Source organism: Aptenodytes patagonicus, chromosome 6 (genome assembly GCF_965638725.1).
Source record: "Aptenodytes patagonicus chromosome 6, bAptPat1.pri.cur, whole genome shotgun sequence".
NCBI classification, from domain to species: domain Eukaryota; kingdom Metazoa; phylum Chordata; class Aves; order Sphenisciformes; family Spheniscidae; genus Aptenodytes; species Aptenodytes patagonicus.
In genome coordinates this window covers 27729667-27749107 of record NC_134954.1, presented here as the reverse complement: position 1 = coordinate 27749107, position 19441 = coordinate 27729667, and the positions used below count along the sequence as shown (strand labels likewise).

General features: G+C 42.2%; 1 protein-coding gene across 5 annotated transcripts in view; it reads left to right on the top strand.

Moving 5' to 3' along the window:
- DGKD (diacylglycerol kinase delta) overlaps positions 1–19441 on the top strand; it is a 64350-nt gene that overhangs the window by 32533 nt on the left and 12376 nt on the right. For all 5 annotated transcript variants that reach the window (XM_076341674.1, XM_076341676.1, XM_076341677.1 and 2 more), the window contains 19 exons: positions 1935–2039; positions 2876–3008; positions 3873–3979; positions 4535–4660; positions 5750–5852; positions 6378–6540; positions 8618–8726; positions 9505–9644; positions 10394–10478; positions 11040–11134; positions 11234–11333; positions 11485–11758; positions 13635–13796; positions 14580–14708; positions 15697–15793; positions 16712–16822; positions 17583–17679; positions 18410–18517; positions 19137–19250. In XM_076341674.1, the coding sequence (XP_076197789.1) occupies positions 1935–2039; positions 2876–3008; positions 3873–3979; positions 4535–4660; positions 5750–5852; positions 6378–6540; positions 8618–8726; positions 9505–9644; positions 10394–10478; positions 11040–11134; positions 11234–11333; positions 11485–11758; positions 13635–13796; positions 14580–14708; positions 15697–15793; positions 16712–16822; positions 17583–17679; positions 18410–18517; positions 19137–19250 (2358 nt within the window). The remainder of the gene's footprint in view (positions 1–1934; positions 2040–2875; positions 3009–3872; positions 3980–4534; positions 4661–5749; positions 5853–6377; positions 6541–8617; positions 8727–9504; positions 9645–10393; positions 10479–11039; positions 11135–11233; positions 11334–11484; positions 11759–13634; positions 13797–14579; positions 14709–15696; positions 15794–16711; positions 16823–17582; positions 17680–18409; positions 18518–19136; positions 19251–19441) is intronic.

Below are 19441 nucleotides of genomic sequence, written 5' to 3'. Positions count from 1 at the left end.
AGTAAATTTTATCAGAGCTGGAATTATTTAAAGGAAAAGTCAGGGAAGAGGGAAGGAGTTCTTCAAAGTTTTATTTTTAGAAAATTGTAAATATTTATTTTTGTTTGCTTACAATTGATACAGATCAGGTCATTTTGTCCAAGACAGAATGTTCCATGCCAAAACTCTGTTTCCAATATGAATGGCCAGTCCTTGCTTTAAAAAGGTATTTAGCTCCATTCATTGCCTACTTAATGTGGCTGTTGCGCCCTTTTCTAGGTATTGGTAATACCTCTGGGTAAAGTTAGTATTATTGCAGGTGAATGCTGCAATCTATCCTATGAAAAGAAATATATTTTGAAAATCGGAGCTTAAAATAAAGCAGAAATTTACAAGTGTATCTTTTTTGCTGACATTACATGCATATTTCTTAGTGGATGCTCTGATGCACTTCAATATCAACTAAAAGTTTCATCTTCAACTTCAGAGGTTTTTATTTTTAATCTGTTCTATGAATCATAATGAGAGAAGTGAGAAACAGACTGGAAAATGGTAGTTAACAGGGGTCATGTATTGGGCTGATGTGCGTGGTTTTTTAGTGTTCATTAACAAAACTTTGGTTGCATGCTTGCAAGAGCCACACGGGCTTCATCAACCTGACACAATCCTAGTTTGTTTTAATCTGTTATTTCAGATGTTAGGATACAATTTGCTGGAAAAGCAGATGATGTAGACAATTTTTTTCATGTACAAAATGCAGAGGGGCACAGGAGAGTCAAGGCTGCTGGACGTTTTTAAAGTTGACATAAAGGGGAGCCTTTTGATTTTTGTTAATGGTGCTCAACCTTGATGCAGCTTTTCTTAAATCCAGATCTTGCAAACACTTCAATATTGGTCTAATTTAAGAAGTCAGTTGGATGGAAATCAGTACAGAGGTGTGCACAGGGAGACAGTAAAATAAGATAACTACGGTGTGGGGAAGAAAGACTTTTGTCTTAGGAAGAATAAATGCTGATTTATAGTCAAGTCAGGACCCCAGCTGAATGGGCAGCCCTGTGGACAGCAGACATGGTCCTCTGAAGAGCTAGGAGCTTTTATTTCTCTCTGCTGCCGCCATCTGACAAAAGGAGAAAGCATTGGTGGTAGGCTACACAGAGACCTGTCTGCCTTCCTGAGCAGAGGGGAGCTTCGGCCACTCTTCGTGTCTTCTACTGGTTTGTTAAAACACTGAACTGTTTATTTAACACAGGGCAACTAATGCGTGGGAGTTAGCCCAGGGTAGAAACACACTGAGGAGAGTATTTTTAGAGGAAGGCAAACTCACCACAACCTCAAGCTCCTAGTGGAACATTTGTTGGAATATCTTTTATGTAATAAATGTAGAAGAAGCCCTCAGGAAACATGAGGGTTCAAAATACAGTGATTTCTCTTCTAGATTGCTTATTTTGTTTGATTTCTCCCCTCCTCCCTCCCCACTTGTCACGGCTCTAAACAGGTTTTTTGTATGATGTTACAGAGCATGTTATCTAATTTATTAATTGCTAGAACCTGGTATATTATGGTGTTAACAAAATGTTTTAATGTTGTTGCCAATTTAAAAAGTCGTTACTTAAAAAAAAAACCATGCAAGTTCTGCACATGTAATATATTAACTTTTACTGCTCTGTGCTTGATTTGTGTTTTGCTGTTATTTGGGTCTGAGAGATTTTTTTGCTCAGGTCAGTATTGTGAATGACAACTAAAATCTCTGTGGTTCTGTACATTTATGAAGGAATTAAGGTATGTTACAGTGGAAGAGAAACATGGTTGAAAGGTGCAAATAACTTCTGTTCTGTTGTGCAGTTCATTGCCTCTGAAAATAGCTTCAGTATACTACACTGGTGATAACGTGTTCTGTTGCTGTCCCTCACTGACATGCCCAGAATACACACTATTAATTTTCTCTCACTCTTCAGATTATCACTCCATGTCGGAAGCTCATCCTTTGTGCTGATAACAGAAAAGAGATGGAAGATTGGATTGCAGCACTGAAGACAGTACAAAACCGTGAACATTTTGAGGTAATAGGAAAATGTGTTTCTTTGCACTCTGTGCCAGAACAGCTTGCTTTGAGATTGGAGTCAGCTTCTAGTGAAGTTAATAGAGGTCGTTTGTATTGACTGTTATGGGTATAGTATTAGGCCTTCTGTGAAAACTATCCCAAATACACTGAAGTGATTCTCCAAAGAATCCTTGTGACTTTGTATACTCTCCCATGGTAACTTTGAGAACACTTTCCGGAGTATGGGTAGGTTTTGAAACACAGTTCTCCTCCCATTGTCTTTTCACTCTTCAGTTATCCTCCCTGTCCTAATTCACGTCTTGCCTGCTTGGTATTCTGCCTAATTCAGTGCATCTGTTTGCTTTTTGGGGCTCTAGTTAGACTAGCACTGCCACCAAAAGAAGCTGTCTTGTGTTTTCCCCACTCTGATGCTTCTCTCCCTGTTGTCTCCTCTGTTATGCTGGCACGAGCATTCCTCTGCTACACCATAAACCAGGTTGGGGAACTGATCTTGCTGAAAATTTAATCCAGCAAAAAAATGGGGAAGGGAAGGATCAATTCTCCAGCAGATAAATTCTCCAGTTCCTTGCCCTACACACACTTGTAGTGAGACAAGGATGGGAAGTAGGACAGGAGCAGGAATGAAGGTGTGGCTTCTTCTTCAAGTAGTCTCTTCTGGCTTAAAGACCTTCTTGAGCTACAGCTATTGTGTATAAACTGCATGTGGCCTACTCTTCCCTAGTAAAAGTGTTCTGTTTCTGCCTTTCCTGACTGCTATGTGCAAGTCTTTGTTTTAAGGAAAAAAAGTCTTGTTGCTCTACTTTAGACTTTGCTGTAATACATTTATTTTATTAGTCTACCCAGTACAGCATGGACCATTTCTCAGGGATGCATAACTGGTACGCCTGCTCACATGCTCGGCCAACGTACTGCAATGTGTGTCGGGAGGCGTTATCTGGAGTCACATCACATGGGCTCTCATGTGAAGGTCAGCGTGCTTTCTTGTCTCCTGTTTTGGGAGCGTCGTTTTCATAGCTCAGTGCCATGTTCCAGAGATAATTTAAGAGGAATGTTGTTAACAGTCTGCAAAAAGATGTAGAAAAATGCTGCATAATAAACTTGAGAGAGCTACAGGCTGTGTGTGAGACTGGAGGTCTTTTCTGGACCTGATGCTGAAACCCTTTGCTGCTGAATCCCTTTGGCTTCATAGAGAATTTTCCTGCAGAAGTCAAGATCAGGATCTTGGCATTTTGTAGGAGGATAATAGATGTGATGATGTTTTCATGCTGGTTTTAGCGTTGGACCTGATAGTAATATAGCTGATTATTTTTTTCCCCAAATACTGCCATTCCTTATTAAAATCATGCTTCTGAAGTGAACAGGTGTGTACTTCTGAGGTATCAGATAGAATATTCATAAGAATACTCCTGTTCATAACAATAATCATATTTGTAAGAACATCCTTGTTAAGTGTTTGAGTGCCAGGAGGTTATTCTTTTTCAGCTTTGGCATAACAGACATGCCTGGCTGCACACAGCTCATACTTCTAGCATGAATGAGGTTACACCCACACTGTGTAAAAGGATGCAGGAGTGTATGACTGTGTAAATCATGTCACATTTAACAAGGTGATAACTAAGCTTTGTACAAGCAACTGGCAAAGGCAAGAATTAATAGCTAGCTCATCTTACTCAGTACGCTTCAAGCTGATAGTTTTGGCAGTGCTACCAAGGGTAGTGTGTGCCCATGCTTTCTTCTGGAGCCAAATATGGTCACTCGGGAAAGCTTTTGCACAGACTGCCACATTACATGTTCTGAGGTAGGATTAATATATTCTTCCCTTCCTCTCTAGTGTGCAAGTTTAAAGCCCACAAGCGGTGTGCTGTGCGGGCAACCAATAATTGCAAGTGGACAACTCTGGCCTCTATCGGGAAGGATATCATCGAGGATGAAGATGGGGTAGGCGTTAGTCTTAACTCTTGTAGCCTTATCTTGATGTGGAAGCACTGGCATGTGTTATACAGCTTTCTTCACTGTACAAATAGATTCTGCCTTTATGTGTTAGCTATGTGGGAAAGGCCTTTACTGTCAGAGCACAAGATTCTGTGTGAAAAGTCCAACCAGGGTAGCGAGGACTCCTTAATAGGAAGAGACTCCTGCTATGGACTGGGGGAGTTGAGGTTAAATAATTGGAGGCATGGGGAACCTGGTCTGAGTTTTGGCAAAAGAAAGATAAATGAGTGGTTGCAACAGTACCTTAGCATATGGGATGTCTGATGCAAGTCAGTGTTTCCTGGGTAGCCTGGGGCGAGTCACCTGGTCTCTTTGTGTGTGAACGTGATGTAAAATGCCAAAAGAGGTCCTCAGGTTTTTCTAGAAATTGCCTTTGCTGTCCTTAAACAGTGCATATAAAGACTTGCCTCTTTGTATGTCTCAGTGCCACAGTGCATCCTGCGCCCTTGAGTTGCACTCTGGAAAGTCCATATTGCTTCTCTCTCTCTGTACCATTTGCAGATCTCGATGCCACATCAGTGGCTGGAAGGAAACCTGCCCGTGAGTGCCAAATGCACTGTGTGTGATAAAACCTGTGGCAGTGTCCTACGTTTGCAAGACTGGCGCTGCCTTTGGTGCAAAGCCATGGTGAGTTGAACATGATCATTTCAGTAGAAGGATAGTCTTTGATCAGCTCTTTGGTTTGTTCTTTTAATGATATTTACTTAAAATGAAATCTCTAACCGTGCTGTCAGTATTGGCCATGAAGGACTTTATTGTTCTTTCTCCAGACGATAAACAGCCTGCAAGAGATAGAAATTTAAATTTGCGCTGAAAAGAATCACTATGATGCATAAAAGTAAGACCTGAAATAAGTACGTGGCTTCTCTGCAAGCTCATTTTCTTTTGATAGTGAGCTTTCATAGAAGAATCTAATTGCACTAGATATGAATCAATGCCTCAGGTATGGGAGGTGTTGGATTTTAAGGAGCCGTTATTTGTCATTTCTACAAGTTGAAAAGGTACAACAAAAAAGATGATAAAGAATACTAAGCTATTTTAATAATAGCAATTTCCCTTTACATTGCAATAGGTTTCTCTTGCCTAACCACTGCAGTGATGCAGATCTTGCTATGTTTCCAGCTGTCTGTAAGATTAATAAAAGGAAGTATCACAAAATATGTGTTTATAATATGTGGGGTGGGGGCTCAAACCCGAAGCAAACCCTCTATCTTGCAGTCTTTGTGTACCAGAAATGACTGAAGTGCCCTACTCTACTTTATATTTCCTTTTTTGGGTGGCTTTATTAATCCCTTCTTCTCTTACCTCTTATGTCCCTCATATCTTCCTGCTTTGTTTTTTGCTTTCTTGTTTTCTTGAATTACCCACTTTTTCTTCTGTTGCTACTTTTGATCTCTCAACTGAGGCTAGGATTTTGAAAGCAGAATGCCTGAAGGCTCTTAAAGCCACATAATCTGTTACCTGGTCCTCTCAGCTCTCAAAGTGCTAGTCTCATAAATTCAAATGGCAGAAAAAGTACATACTAATGGAAAGAGGAGAATTAGTAGAAGACTCTGATTAGATCATTCTTAAAATAACTTTATCAATTACATTTCCCCGGATACTCCCCCTCTTCCTTTCTTACTCTTCCTTTCCAACCCCTTGTTGGGTGGCTTTACGAGTTATACCACAGTACCCAAAGAGTCTGAATGAATGTTTTTTAATTGGTGTTTTCAGGTACACACAGCATGTAAAGAGTTGTTGCCAAACAAGTGCCCTCTTGGGCTGTGCAAAGTATCTGTCATTCCTCCTACTGCTCTTAACAGCATTGATTCAGATGGTAAGTATTGCTAGTAAGTAGCGCCTTCTTTCTCTTCCTCTCAGTTGCAGTCCCTTCAGCTAATGCTATTAATGCCAGACTCTGTCAACTGAAAATTCTGGGTTTTGGTGTTGCTGAAATTCCAAACTGGAAGATATTGCTGAAGTATGGCAGTGAACTGTTTGCTTTGCTTTTGCATTCAGTTTATTACCCTGTAACGTCAGTGTTTGCTGAGCTGCAGCTGTTAAAATTTATTGAGAACTATATTGCAGAAGCAGTTTGGGAAGGTTGGGGAAGCTGAAAATTTTGGCATACTGCTAGGAGATAAGTGTGACATTTGGCAGCATGAGGTGTGGTTCGTGCTGGATTCAGGGCTGTGCGCATTTGGCGTTTACCCAGTGAGTGCCATAAGCACAAGGAAAGTATTAGCTTCTTCATAGTGCTGCTGGGGTGTGGGGTGTTGTTTTTTTTTTTCTCACTCCATGTCCATGGGCACCTTCACGTCTCTTGGCTCTTCCTCCCTTTCCCTTCCTTTTTCCCTCACAGGTTTCTGGAAAGCTACTTGTCCCCCTTCTTGCACAAGCCCTTTGTTGGTCTTCGTCAACTCAAAAAGTGGAGACAACCAAGGCGTAAAATTTCTACGAAGATTCAAACAGCTACTGAATCCAGCCCAGGTCTTTGACCTCATGAATGGAGGACCTCATCTTGGGTAAGCAGATATTCTATGGAAGCACACATCCTTGTAAATACCAGAAAAGTACAAGTGATTTATTTGATTATAAGCTCATCCTCAAATATAACAAGGAACCTATTCCTTAGAGAAGACTGAACACATATGAAGTTTGGAGGGGTTTTCCCCTCTCCTTGTTTAGTGTTATTGATTAGCTAAAACCAAAAATGTTGTTGAAAAAGGTTATTATTTCCATTCATCAGTAACAGCAGGACAGCTTGAGGGGTTTTGGAGGAATTCCAGAAACACTCCCCTGGAAGAAGACCAAGCATGGAAAGCTTGAATCCAGAAGAAAACTTGTCAGCAAACAGACTTGTAACAGGCATCCTGATGTACTGTTAACGAGAGTTAACTTGAGTTAAATCAGATGAACAGACAAATGTCATAGATAGCAAATGAATATTGTCAAAATGAGATTTATCCGGAAATAACTTACCTGGGAAGTATGTGAAACTTCCATCCCTTAAAGATTTTATGGTGATATTGGGAAAACATCTCTTATGAATGCTTTTGGTAAAGTTGGTTCTGCCCTGGGATCTAGCTGACATCTCAGGCTTGTTTACCAGATTACACTAGAATATCTGTGGATAAAAAAAAAGTAAGTGCTGTGGAATAAATTCCTTTAGTGTATTTCTGAAACTGTTTAAAAAAAAAAAAATTGGTCTCTAGTTTGCTTCCTCCAAATGTTTCTCTGTTGCATCGGATTTGAGTAACTTTTGTCATGAATGGGTGGTGCTTACAATAAAAGCCAACACAAGGTGAATTTCCTTCAAATTTTTCTAAATGTGACTCAAAGTCTATGACTCAGACCTGTAGATGCAGGGAGCTAAATCTTGGAGTGTCTACTCCTGGATGAGTGACCATTAGGTTCTGCTTTCCTGAGAACTGTTGTGGTTTCTTGCCATAGTGCATTGTAAAATACTGGCCTTTAAAACTGCAGCGTGCTGTCCAGATTATGTGTGTGGCTGATAAATAACTTATAGAAAACTTTTAAAATTAAATAGTTTTCTTCTTCCCCTCCCCAGTTGGACTGACTGTAGAGAGGAATTTTGCTTTTAAGCAGCAGAGAAGGGAAGGGAGGGAATCAATTAGTTTCTCAAGCTGTGGTGCACACTTCTAAAACAGCTGCTCTTGTTTGCTTTCTTAAAAAGGAAATGGTGGTACAGGGTAAAGGCTGCTTCTTAATAATTTAAATATTCTCAACTGGTGCCAGTTAAACTGTACCGTAAGATGTCATTTCTGATAGACATTTTTCATGTGTCAACAGTGCTTGAGGAAATAAGGATTTTTATGTGCTACAGTAAATCCTGTTTAGGTAATAATAAAAAAAATAAATGTATACAAAACTAAAATAAAAACAGGAAGTAGTTCTGGAAGAGGTTCAGCAAGAAGCATAGCTTCAAACAGCTTAAGGAGAGGTTGTTTTTAATATTCTGAAAACGGTGAATGGAGAAATTCACACTTGTCTTGCTGGTGAGTTGTTTGCCTGCTTGCAGGACAGACAAGGCACCAGAGCACTGATTTATGTTGCTTTCCCAGAAGAAGGACTAAAGCTTGTGAGGCTTTACATCCTCTTACAGTTGTCTGCTTACTGAATGACTGCATAAAGTTCCCACTCTTCAAGCTTTGCTTTAATTGGTGTGGCCTTGAGTGCAAAGGCAGTGTCATCAGAGCACTCCAAACAGTGACAAATAACTAGTGTTAGGCTGAACACAGCAAATCTGCAAAAAGGAATTAATTCAATGGATAATGAGCTATCACATGCTTGTTTCCTCTTCTGTTCAGACAAAAGTGCCCTGCTTTAGTAGAGGAGCATGTCTGGGACATATTTCTGTAGTGAATAGCCATTGTAAATTGCTTAGCTGAATTTATAATTCCTTATTCATAATCATTTTAATTCATCTGTAATCTGACAGTGGCCTGTATTCACTGCGAAATCAGAGCCTACTTTAAGCAAATCTGCCATGTTTATTACCTAGATTGGAATTGTTTATCATTTCTTTCTATAACAGCTGACTGTTCTTCTCTCTTGCTTTTTTCTTTCCCTTCTCCATAGTTTACGCTTATTCCAGAAATTTGACACTTTCCGGATTCTAGTGTGCGGTGGGGACGGAAGTGTTGGCTGGGTTCTCTCCGAAATTGATAGCCTCAATCTTCACAAGCAGGTACCTGCCCAACGAGTTTGGTTGGATGAAAGAATGAAGGAATAACAGCAGCATGGGTTGAAGAGGACTTTCTTTGATCATACAGATGTAGTTTGCCCCAAGACTGAAGCCACTGGAAGCTTACCACAGCAGTGTTCTTGCAGTAGTTTTCTGCAAGAAGCAGTACCAGACTAATTCATTATTCCTATCTCCATTGCTCTGCCACAAATCCCTCTTACAAGATCCAGCTTTTGGAGTAGCTCTGAGTTACTCCTGCTCCATTGCCAGCAGAGACTTATACTCAGAAAGGGCTGCAGTTAGAAAACTGGGAGTTCCACAAGGGTAGTGCTCCTCATCTATTCCCTTTAACTCTCGTGGTGTTGTTTCTGAGTCCTGGGATAGACAGAAACTTCATTGGAGTAGAGGTATCATACGTTGTTTAATTTGTTTCCATTTTGTCTTGGAGATGTCTATGCTAATTTTACAGAAAAAGCAATAGCACCACCTGATGGTTAAATAAATACATCTGTAGAAGGGGTTACTTTTAGTAAGGTGCTCCTCGAGATGGTAGCTGTAATACACTCCTCTCTCAATTAACAGCTTAAAAGCAGAGGAAATTTTTCCTTACTTGTATGCTCTTCTGGCTGTTTTCCCCATCGAATTACTTTCTCCTCCCCCTGGGAATAGCTGTTTCTCAATGACTGGTCTGTATAAGGAATCAGTCATGTTACTTGTGGCTGTTTGTGGCTTGTGTTTTCCCATTTGAATATCAGGTTTCGTTTCCTTTTCTCTAATGCAGTGCCAGCTGGGAGTGCTGCCCTTGGGAACAGGGAACGACCTTGCCCGTGTGTTAGGCTGGGGGTCTGCTTGTGATGATGATACCCAGCTCCCGCAGATCCTGGAGAAGCTGGAGAGGGCCAGTACCAAAATGCTGGACAGGTGAGTAACCATCACTAGCATCCTCCCCTGCTCAAGAGTTGTGTGAAAATACCATTCCAGGAGAACTGGGCAGTTCTTGATTCTCTACCCAGCTGCTGGACTTCTTACTAATGCCAGTTAATGTTTTTTCTTTGATAATCCTCTGACACCCTTTAGCAACAAAAGGTAGTCTCGCTTTCTACGTCACTGCTGCAGAATAGTAATGAGTGAAATTGTCTCATGTCCAGTGTTCTCTCTTGTGTTCCAGAGTTCTCATCAATTGAATTGACAGCCTTACAGTCGTGATTTATTTTTTTAAGCTATTTTTTTGCTGGGTAAATTTGAACCAATTTATCTTGAGTTTGGCTTATAAATGAAAGCTGAATGCAGAAACGGACATCTTTACCCCTAGTATTGATAACACCTATATATCTTTGTATATTTAAAAATGCTTCTTGTCTTTAGAGTTGCATCTTGGCATCTGTTACGTTGAATCAAGTAATGCCCATAGAGTTTCTGTGAGAGAGGGAAGAAGTACAGAGAAGGTCGGTCCTTGTGCTGTAGGATACTTGTTTATAGTGTCATCCCTTCCTCTTTCCCCAGTTCAGCCCCTCTGCAGTTCCATTGCAACCCTGTGGCTTCTTTACATCAGTCATGCCCCTGCCAAAGTGCAGTTTGTTCTGCTTGAGGTTCTAACCTGTTATGTCCTTTGGATAAAGGAGGAAATCATCTGCCTTGTAGTGACAGCTATGATGTCTCCTTTTCAACAGGTGGAGCATCATGGTGTATGAAACCAAACTCCCTCGCCAGGCCTCCACTTCCACAGTCACTGAAGATTTCAGTGAGGATTCTGAGGTACTGCATGAGATGCAGAGGGCAGGGGACTGGGAGCAATGGCCTCAGAACAGACAAGATAGAAGGCAGTGGTTGAGTTCAAATGGAGCAGGCCTGAGCTATGACTTGGGTGAAGCAGGAGCTACAAAGATCCTGGGTCTTTAAGTCAATGAAGTATTACGGAGAAGGATGGAGGTTGGGTTACCAGCATCAACAACCATAATGGGGAATGGGAGGAAAATGCTTTGGAACAGGACTGAGAGGAAATGATCGGCTTTTATCTGCTGTTGTTGAAATTGTGGAAAGCTGCATAGTAATCATAAGAACTGTAAAAACCCAATTTTAGATCCATAGTTAATCAGAGACTCCAAGAACTGCACTGCTGATGATTTCTGGGTTCATAATTAGTTTCTTCATCAGAATCAGATCTTCAGTGGGTAAATGAGCCCTGGACCACAGAACTTTTCCAGGGCAAAAAGAACCTGTAGAATGATAGGTACTCTCTGGGGAGCCAGGGTTACACAGCATATGTTGCAATGTTGGGAAGCAGCACCCCAGTGACTTGTTTCTGACTGTCACCAGGTGCAGAAGATTCTCTTCTATGAAGACTCTGTGGCGGCTCATTTGTCCAAAATTTTGACTTCTGACCAACACTCGGTGGTCATCTCCTCAGCCAAGTGAGTACTTACAGGACAACTGCTCTAAGTGAAAGTTGCACCATGAAAATCCTGAGACAATCCTTGCATGACTTTGTTTTCACTACCTTCTTTGTCTAGGGTGCTTTGTGAGACAGTGAAGGATTTTGTGGCTCGAGTAGGGAAAGCCTATGAGAAGGCAACAGAAAGCTCAGAGGAATCAGAGGTCATGGCCAGGAAGGTAAAATTGGAAAAATTGTTTGGGTTTCTACTTCTGAAGTGGAAAACTGCTCTGTTTTCAGAGAACTAGGACAGCAGCAGTTCAGCAAGCACTAAAAGAATGAGCTACCCAGCCTACTGTTAGTTCTACTCAACTGTTCTTCGCCTTGTAGTGCTCTGTCCTGAAGGAGAAGCTGGACTCATTGCTGAAGACACTGAATGATGAATCTCAAGCATCTTCATCTCTGCCAAACCCTCCTCCGACGATTGCAGAGGAAACCGAAGATGGTGATGGGTCAGGCAGTGCTTGTGATTCTTCTAGTGACCGATCAGTAGGCTCGTCATGTACTGCACGGCCCCAGATATTTCGCCCCCGAGAACAGCTCATGTTGAGAGCCAACAGCTTGAAAAAAGCCATTCGTCAGATAATAGAGCATGCAGAAAAAGGTAACCTGTTAGGAGTCCTTCTTGTGACTTGTTACAAGCTCTTGAGAAGTATAAATTTCCTTTATTCCGGAGGGGAGTAGGGTTCTTTATTAAAAACAGCTTTCCTGAGCTAGAGAAGCTATTCAGTAAGCCTGGCTATTTAGTTTCAGTATCACCTCTGCCAAGCCCACCTGTTTGAAACATTGCTTGGTAAATGAGCCTGAAGTTCAAGGTATGTTCTCTCCCATAGGGCTGGTTTAGGAAGTTACTACCTTCCCACACTCTGTTCATTTGTGTTTCCTGTCTGTCCCCACCCATACCACAATTGTGTCAGCGTAACTGTTTGTGTGGCCTTGCTGTAAAACAGATCTGAAAATACTTGGGAAGAAAGTATTTTAAGTATTTTAACTTGGATTGTTTCAGAAATCTCTTTATAGTACAGCCCAGCAAAACAGGGCAGTGGTACAATTGCAAGAGAGGAAAGGAACTTCTTAAACTAGCTTTGTCACTGGGAAAATGTTATAATACTGCACCTTGATGCAAATCAATTCTGTTCTGATATAACTTCCTGGACAGGTGACCCTCTTCTCCACATCTTGACCCTTATCTCTCTCCAGCCACTCACACCCATAGCTCAAAGTTTCATTTCCTTCGAAAGGCGTCAGTCTCCCAGATGTTAGTCATAAACTCAGTGGTTTAACTTAGACCAAAGGAAGTACTTAACAGCTTATTACTGGAGATAAAAGCATTGAAGTTGCAGATGTGACGTCCATGCACACCTAAATGTGCATTATTGAACAACTATGTAGTCAGTTACAAATCATTGCAATGTTGCTTGGATTTCCAGCACTGCAATATTGCATACAACCTATCCTGAAGGCAAAGTTATACCAGAAGATGGAAGTTGAGCAGCCTGCTTCTGGTGAAGTAGAGGTCTTGACCTCACTGCTGCCCCACTTTGCTGCTGCTTACCTTATGCCAATTTGCTGTTTGTTGGAGTTCTTTTGGAGCCCAACCAATTTGCTTAAACCAGCAAGAAGAGTTTATATTTCTGCTGAGCTAGTGGGTTGGATTGCCTTGTGGGTAGTTTTGATGAACTCCAGAGTCAGTGCAAGGGAGGGGAAGAGACTGAAAGAAGAGGGGCTCGTCCCCCTGCAGAGGCAGTGAGCTGGTAGATCATCTCAGGGCTGTTCACAGAGCTGTGCCCTGTGAGGGGCTGCTGGGGAGGAAGGCCTATTGATTACATGCAAAGGAAGTTTTGATTTCTTTAGGCAACATGCTAGCATTTAATTCTTACCAGCTCTTGGGCAAACTCCAGTTACGTTTCAAATGTATTTGTTCAACTTCTCCAAACTGGTTTTCTTCTTCCAAAGTATGTAATCTAATTATTTCCTTTGTTTGTATTGTTTTTTACCAACTGCTATTTTCTTCCTCCTGATTATATGTGTCTAAGTGCCTTTTTCAAGTGGCTTATCCTATTGCCCCAGTACAGATTAAGCAAACAGAAAATTCATTAAATTTATCATTTAATGTCCATCCGGTTAGAATTTCTGGCAACATCTAAATGCAAATAAATGGAAGCCCATCACCTCTAGCACAGTTTGCAGCTCAGGAAGCCTGAGTACCTGTAGCTTTAAAGGTGGACACTTCTATTTAGAGCCTCACTGTTAAAGAGCTCAGCAAAGAAAACAGGAGGCTAAGCCAGCCCAGTTCCAAAAGCTCTCCAGAGCAGAGCTTAGTTGAGACAAATGATATAGGAAAGCTTTTTGTTATTCCTTTTCTTTCCTTTAAGGAATCAGGGTCTTTAGTGTTCCATCCTATTGTTATTTACATCAGTGGGAGGTGTTCCTTGCTAGACGAGCTGTGAGGCACTCACCTACTTTCTTTCTCCTTACAGCTGTAGATGAGCAGAATGCCCAGACCCAGGAGCAAGAGGGCTTCCTCCTTAGTCTCTCAGCCTCTGAAGAGGGCAAGGAGCTGAGGAACGAGGATAAAATCTCCCTGCAATCATCACACAGCAGCAGCTATGGAGTGTCCAAAGGGAGGAGCCAGCGGAAAGGTATTGTTCCGGGGCTGCCACCATGCAGATCTTGCCTGCGAATTACGATTCTGTTAGTTGTAAAAAGTGAGGAAGGTGTTATGTATATTACCTTCCAAGTTCTGTTTTTCTGTAATTTGTGAATGATTGCTCTTCAGATGCCAGGCCTTGCTTGTTTCTATGCTCTAGCTTGTGCATCATACACCCCACTTTTCGCTATGTCTCTGATGGCTGGTCCATGATCTTAGCATAGGGAGCCTAAGATTCAGAAGTTTTCTTGCACCTTAGCCAGTAACCTGGGTTCTCTTGGCTTTCAGTGCTTGCACAAGGACGGTCTTGAGCATTTTTCGTGTCATCTACCTGATAACATTTCCCTGTAAGCCCCTGCCATCCTTTGCAGATGACAGAGAGCAGAAGCCAGTTTGCTTTAATAACTCTGTTATGTGAGTAATTTGTTAGAGATCCCTGATCACTGCAAATATATTTGGAACTTACCTGAGTATTTATTGGGAGCCAAATACCCTGTCTGTTGTGCTGCTGCCACCAGCTTTTTCTCATCTCCATTTCTAATATTTGCATGTGGCATTTTGGTACCTCCAGTCTGTGAGGTTTTCTGACTGCACATATGCCACATCTCTGTCTCTTAATGACTGGTTCTGTCAACTCTTTGTTTTATGGCGGCTAGAGTGTTTTGCTGTTGAGTGATTCTCAGCACAATCTTGCTGCTTGGGCTGTGCTGCTGTGTGCTTGTCTGAATCACAGCGTTATGTTTGTCAATAGCCATGTTTGTGTTGTGTTTTACAGCATCCAAGTCTCCTTGCGAAAGACTAATAAACAAAGGAAGCTTGTCACTGGGCAGCTCTGCATCTCTTCCTCCCCAGACAGGAAACCGGGACAACTTGCCAATGCTGAACACAAAAATCCTCTACCCGAGTAAGTGTAACACCCACAACTTCTCATTGAGACAGCCAACTGGAGTATGGGTGACAGCAACACAGGTTGCAGTCTCCACATGAAAACATGAAATTGTCCTGCCTGATGTCCTTTTGTGCAGTGTCCACTTGGAGAGAAATCCTTTTTTGGATAACTTTCCACTAGGGCTGAAAAGTGGAGACTTGGAGGGAGCTGTAATAGTTTCCAGTTTGTAGCTGAGACCTAGACACAGATTTTTATTAACACTGTGCAGTGGCAGAATTTAGATACCAATTACAAGGAGATACTGAGCTGAAAGTAACCTTGAGAAGGCTGGTAGGATGCTGCTGAGAGAGGTTTCTGAAGAGTGGCAGCCATAGACTGGGAGCAGCATGCCTTTCACGTGAAGGCTGAAGTCACTGGAGGTGCACAGACCCAGCAGAATTCCCACCTCCCACATCTTGTGTAGCAACTTCTGCCCATCACCATGGTGCTGTCCTTCCACCTCTTCCCCCAAATTACTTGTTCAAATTGTTTCTTCTGGAAGCAGGTAATTTCCTTTCTCTCTGACAAAGCTACTGTTTGTGGGTTGCCAGCTAATAATTTAAGAAGCAGGAGGCAGTAATTCTTGAGCACCTTGGAGAATAACTTCAGTCCTACTCCTCTCTCTCACTCATTGAAGCAAGGATGTTGCATGTCTCACCCTGGAACAAAAAAGCTACTGCAGTGAATACACTCCTATTTCCCATTTCCATCTGTCTGTACAACTGTGCTGCTGGCCTTAGGTGATACCCTGTCAGTCAAAAACCCTGCAGGCAGCCCCAGAAACCCTTCTTCTTATTGAGAGAGCTAAGCCTTCTGGAGTCAAAGAAAGCACTGTTGCTATTTGCTTTTCACGGTGAATGACGAGTTAACATATTCTGCCCTGTCATCTTGTCTCCAAGATTGAAGTTACCTGTTTTCCACTTATTATTAATCACACTCTTCCCTGTGGTCAATTTTCCTACAGATATCCGTGCTGGCATGTCTGGTTCTTTGCCTGGGAGCTCTGTCATCAGCCGATTGTTGATCCATGCTGATCCCTTTAACTCTGAGCCTGAAAATCTGTGAGTATGCCCAGGAGGTTGAAGGGAGGGAGTGGGCATTTCCAAATGGACCTCAGCAGAGAAGCAGATTAGTTTATAGAGCTAAATAGTGGACTGCAGCAGCCCAGAGTTATGTAAATGAATTCATATGCTGGGTGCCAGTGAGGATCAGCTTATGTAGTTATACATGCAGTGACACATCTAACTCACGGTGGAAGATTTTTAGGTTTTAGGTGAGAATGAAATCTACATCAGTCTTCTTCCTGCACTCAGAGATGACTCTGGCTTCCAGTTAGTAGACAGTAACCTGTGGGGGAATCACTACCCTTACAGCATGGAGGCCCGAGAAAGGTCATGGGCAGGCCACAACAGGGGAGGCAGTTGGGAAATGTGATGTGAAGACTTTCTCAGACTATTTCTGCTAAACCGTTTAACAGTGAAAATCCAGTGATACAGACTTCAAGGTTTTTTCATGGGGTTCAGTGCCCCTGAGATGGGTAGCTGACACTTTCGAGCACATTTGTCAAGCTCTCTGTAGGTAACACCTAATATGTGTGTGTGTGTATATTTAAAAAAGCAATTAGCATTGTTAATGTGATGACACCAGTGACCAGCAACATAGTCTTTTGTAAATGAAGTGTAGGCTTCTGAGTATGTTTCTGTGGCAAGGGGAGAATTACTCTGCAAATCTTGCGGCTGTGAAGTCTTATGGACAGAGGCTGCAGGCCAGGGACCTCCACTCAATAGCCACTTTTATGGTATTCCTTGTGGGTCTTAGGCAGTTCCCATCAGTGCTTATCAGAGCATCTTGGCATACAGCCCCCTTGTTCTTCACCTTTTTATGCAAGAGAATTATGAGGTGGCCAGAGGGGGCACGTGAGGTGTATACCAAATGGTACACGGACTTAGAAATGGGAGTTTTGTTCTTTTGTTTGGCAGTGAATGTTACACAGAGAAGTGTGTCATGAATAATTACTTTGGAATTGGACTGGATGCAAAGATTTCTTTGGACTTCAACAACAAGCGTGATGAGCACCCAGAGAAATGCAGGTGGGTTTGGCTTTGGCTGACCTTTGGCTACTGCCAGAAGTGACTGAAACCACTTAATGTGTCTGTGTGGTTTTGAAGCCAACTGTGCACAAGTGTGCTGAATAGGTATATTGTTAATCTTGTCTGCATAATCCTCCTTCAAGGCTTGAAATCATGATGGAGGAGATTAGCTACTAATTTATTACTGATTCATTATGCTGTTGTGGCTAGTATAAGATCTTTGAGTAGCTACGTCAGTGTGGATTTAGTGCATTGGTTCTATTTATTTCATGATCTCACTCAAGATTTTTCTCCTGGGCTTGCTATTTATCTATAAGAGAATCACATCTCAGCTCTAAATGCTACGGAGGGCTTGATCCTAACTTAATACAAACCACAGGTTTTGGCCTTTTGAATACCTGGGCAACTACAGGATGCTTTGTGTAGCCTGGGATTGGTACATTTGCTATACTTGAGCTAATACTGGAAAACGCTGTTGATGTCCTGGTGTACAAGACTGACGAGTTCTGTGCCAGGGGAATCTGTGTATGTTTCTGGTAATGTGTGTTACTCAGTCATACTCAATTCATACCTGACATTTATTTAAAGGGGGGTAGTTTCCTAGCACAAGCAATGACCATTTTGAGCGCTTGACCCTTTTGGAAGCAAAGCACCTTTGTGTTGTAGGACATAGGAGGTACCATTTCAATGTGGGGTTTTTTTTCCAAGTGGAAAGGTAAATGCTTATGCTAACTTTTTCTCTTTTGATTTGCCCCCTTAGAAGTCGCACTAAAAACATGATGTGGTATGGAGTATTGGGGACCAAGGAGCTGCTACACAGAACATATAAAAACCTGGAGCAGAAAGTCCTGCTGGAGGTAAGTAGTTAGCATGCCCTTCTGTTGCTAAAACTAGGATGCCTAATCGCACCTCTTTCAGACCCTTTGACTTTGGCGTGGTGATTCTGCTTGGTGATGTTAGGGTGTTTCCCTTGCCTGCCTGATACAATGTACTTGCTGTATCTCACCCTGAGCTAGCTAAAAGTGGCTTTTCCTGATTCTGGAAGATAACTTGTATTCTCAGCCTGTAAAGGAAGAGTCATCCTGCTGGAAAGTATTAGCTGTCCCCAACTCAGTATTCAGCATAGATAAGATTGTTATGTTATATGTGGTATCTCATGTGAACACATCATTTTAGATAGCAGGTGCAGTGGAAAGCTCTTAATTTAACTACACTGTACAGCATAAACAGGTAGCTTGCAGGAGGAGACCCTCATCACAGCAGACTGTGTAGGTGTTTCAGCAATTTTATTCCCCTTTCTGGAGGAATAAAGCAAGAGGCTTTGCCAAGCCTCTCAGGTGTGCCCTATTCCTGTTTGGGGAAAAGAAGCAACAGTATCTCTAAAATCCATGTCTGCCAGAGGAGAGGTGGTTCATGAGACATGAATGGATATGTTCTACTCTGCTATGCCAAGAATAAACTGGAAGAAACCTGAATTAATTTATTACTAAGCTGTACAGGCTGTTTTCTGTTCTTAGAGCATGTGCTCTGGCAGGAGGGACTGTCTACTGCTGTGCTGAGAGTAATGTTACCTTCTTTTCTGTGCAGTGCGATGGGAGGCCAATCCCTTTGCCCAGTCTCCAGGGAATTGCCGTACTTAACATTCCCAGCTATGCAGGAGGCACCAACTTCTGGGGGGGGACCAAGGAAGATGATGTGAGTATTCTCTAAGGCAATCCAGGAAGTGTTTTACTTACTGTTGCTTTTGAAGTCATAGCCCCTGAGAATAGTGCTTGGAAGAAAAGGGCAAGGGGCCTGTCTGCATGTACTTTCTCTGTGAAGTGGATATGATACTGAAATCCAATCTTCAGCAGCTTTGCACTCAAGCAGTCTGTAGTGATTCAGAAAAAAAAGAACAGATGCTGTCCTGCGCATTTGGACTTCCAGGAAGTGCTTTAGATTGACCTTCTCCCCTCAGACTGCCTGAGAAGTAAAGTCCCTTGAAGGCAAAGGGAGTTAGATCCAGTCAGAAACATGGTATTATCTGAGATGAAAAAGTGCCTCCTCTCATAAGAATAATTATTGCCTTGTGGCCTACAGCCTTTGTGTTTGAATTATACTTTAGCTGCCATTGGAAGCACAGGGGGAATATCAAGGCTCCTTTTTCTCCCTCCTAGCTCACTGCAAATGTTCACCTTCTAGCCTCGTTAATTTTATACAGATTAAAAAGCACAATTGAAAGCCGACCCCCAAATCTTCACCAACAGGGGGTAAAGGAAACCTCTCCAACAGAACTGTATGTCAACTGAATTCTCTCTCCCTTGTATCTGGCTAGACATTTACAGCCCCCTCCTTTGATGACAAGATTTTGGAGGTGGTAGCAGTGTTTGGTAGCATGCAGATGGCAGTGTCACGAGTGATAAACCTACAGCATCACCGGATTGCACAGGTATTAGTTGCTTTTGTGAGCTCTTCTTGCCTCCCTCATCTCCAGTTTGTGATGTTTATGCCAATTTCAGTCATTAAGCCCTCCTTTGTGCTCTCCCTTGTCCATGGAAAGAGCAGCCACCAGGGCTGAAAATTAGCATGTCCAGGGGCAATTTGGGCATGGAATTGTTTGCTAGTGTTCATTGTGGTAGG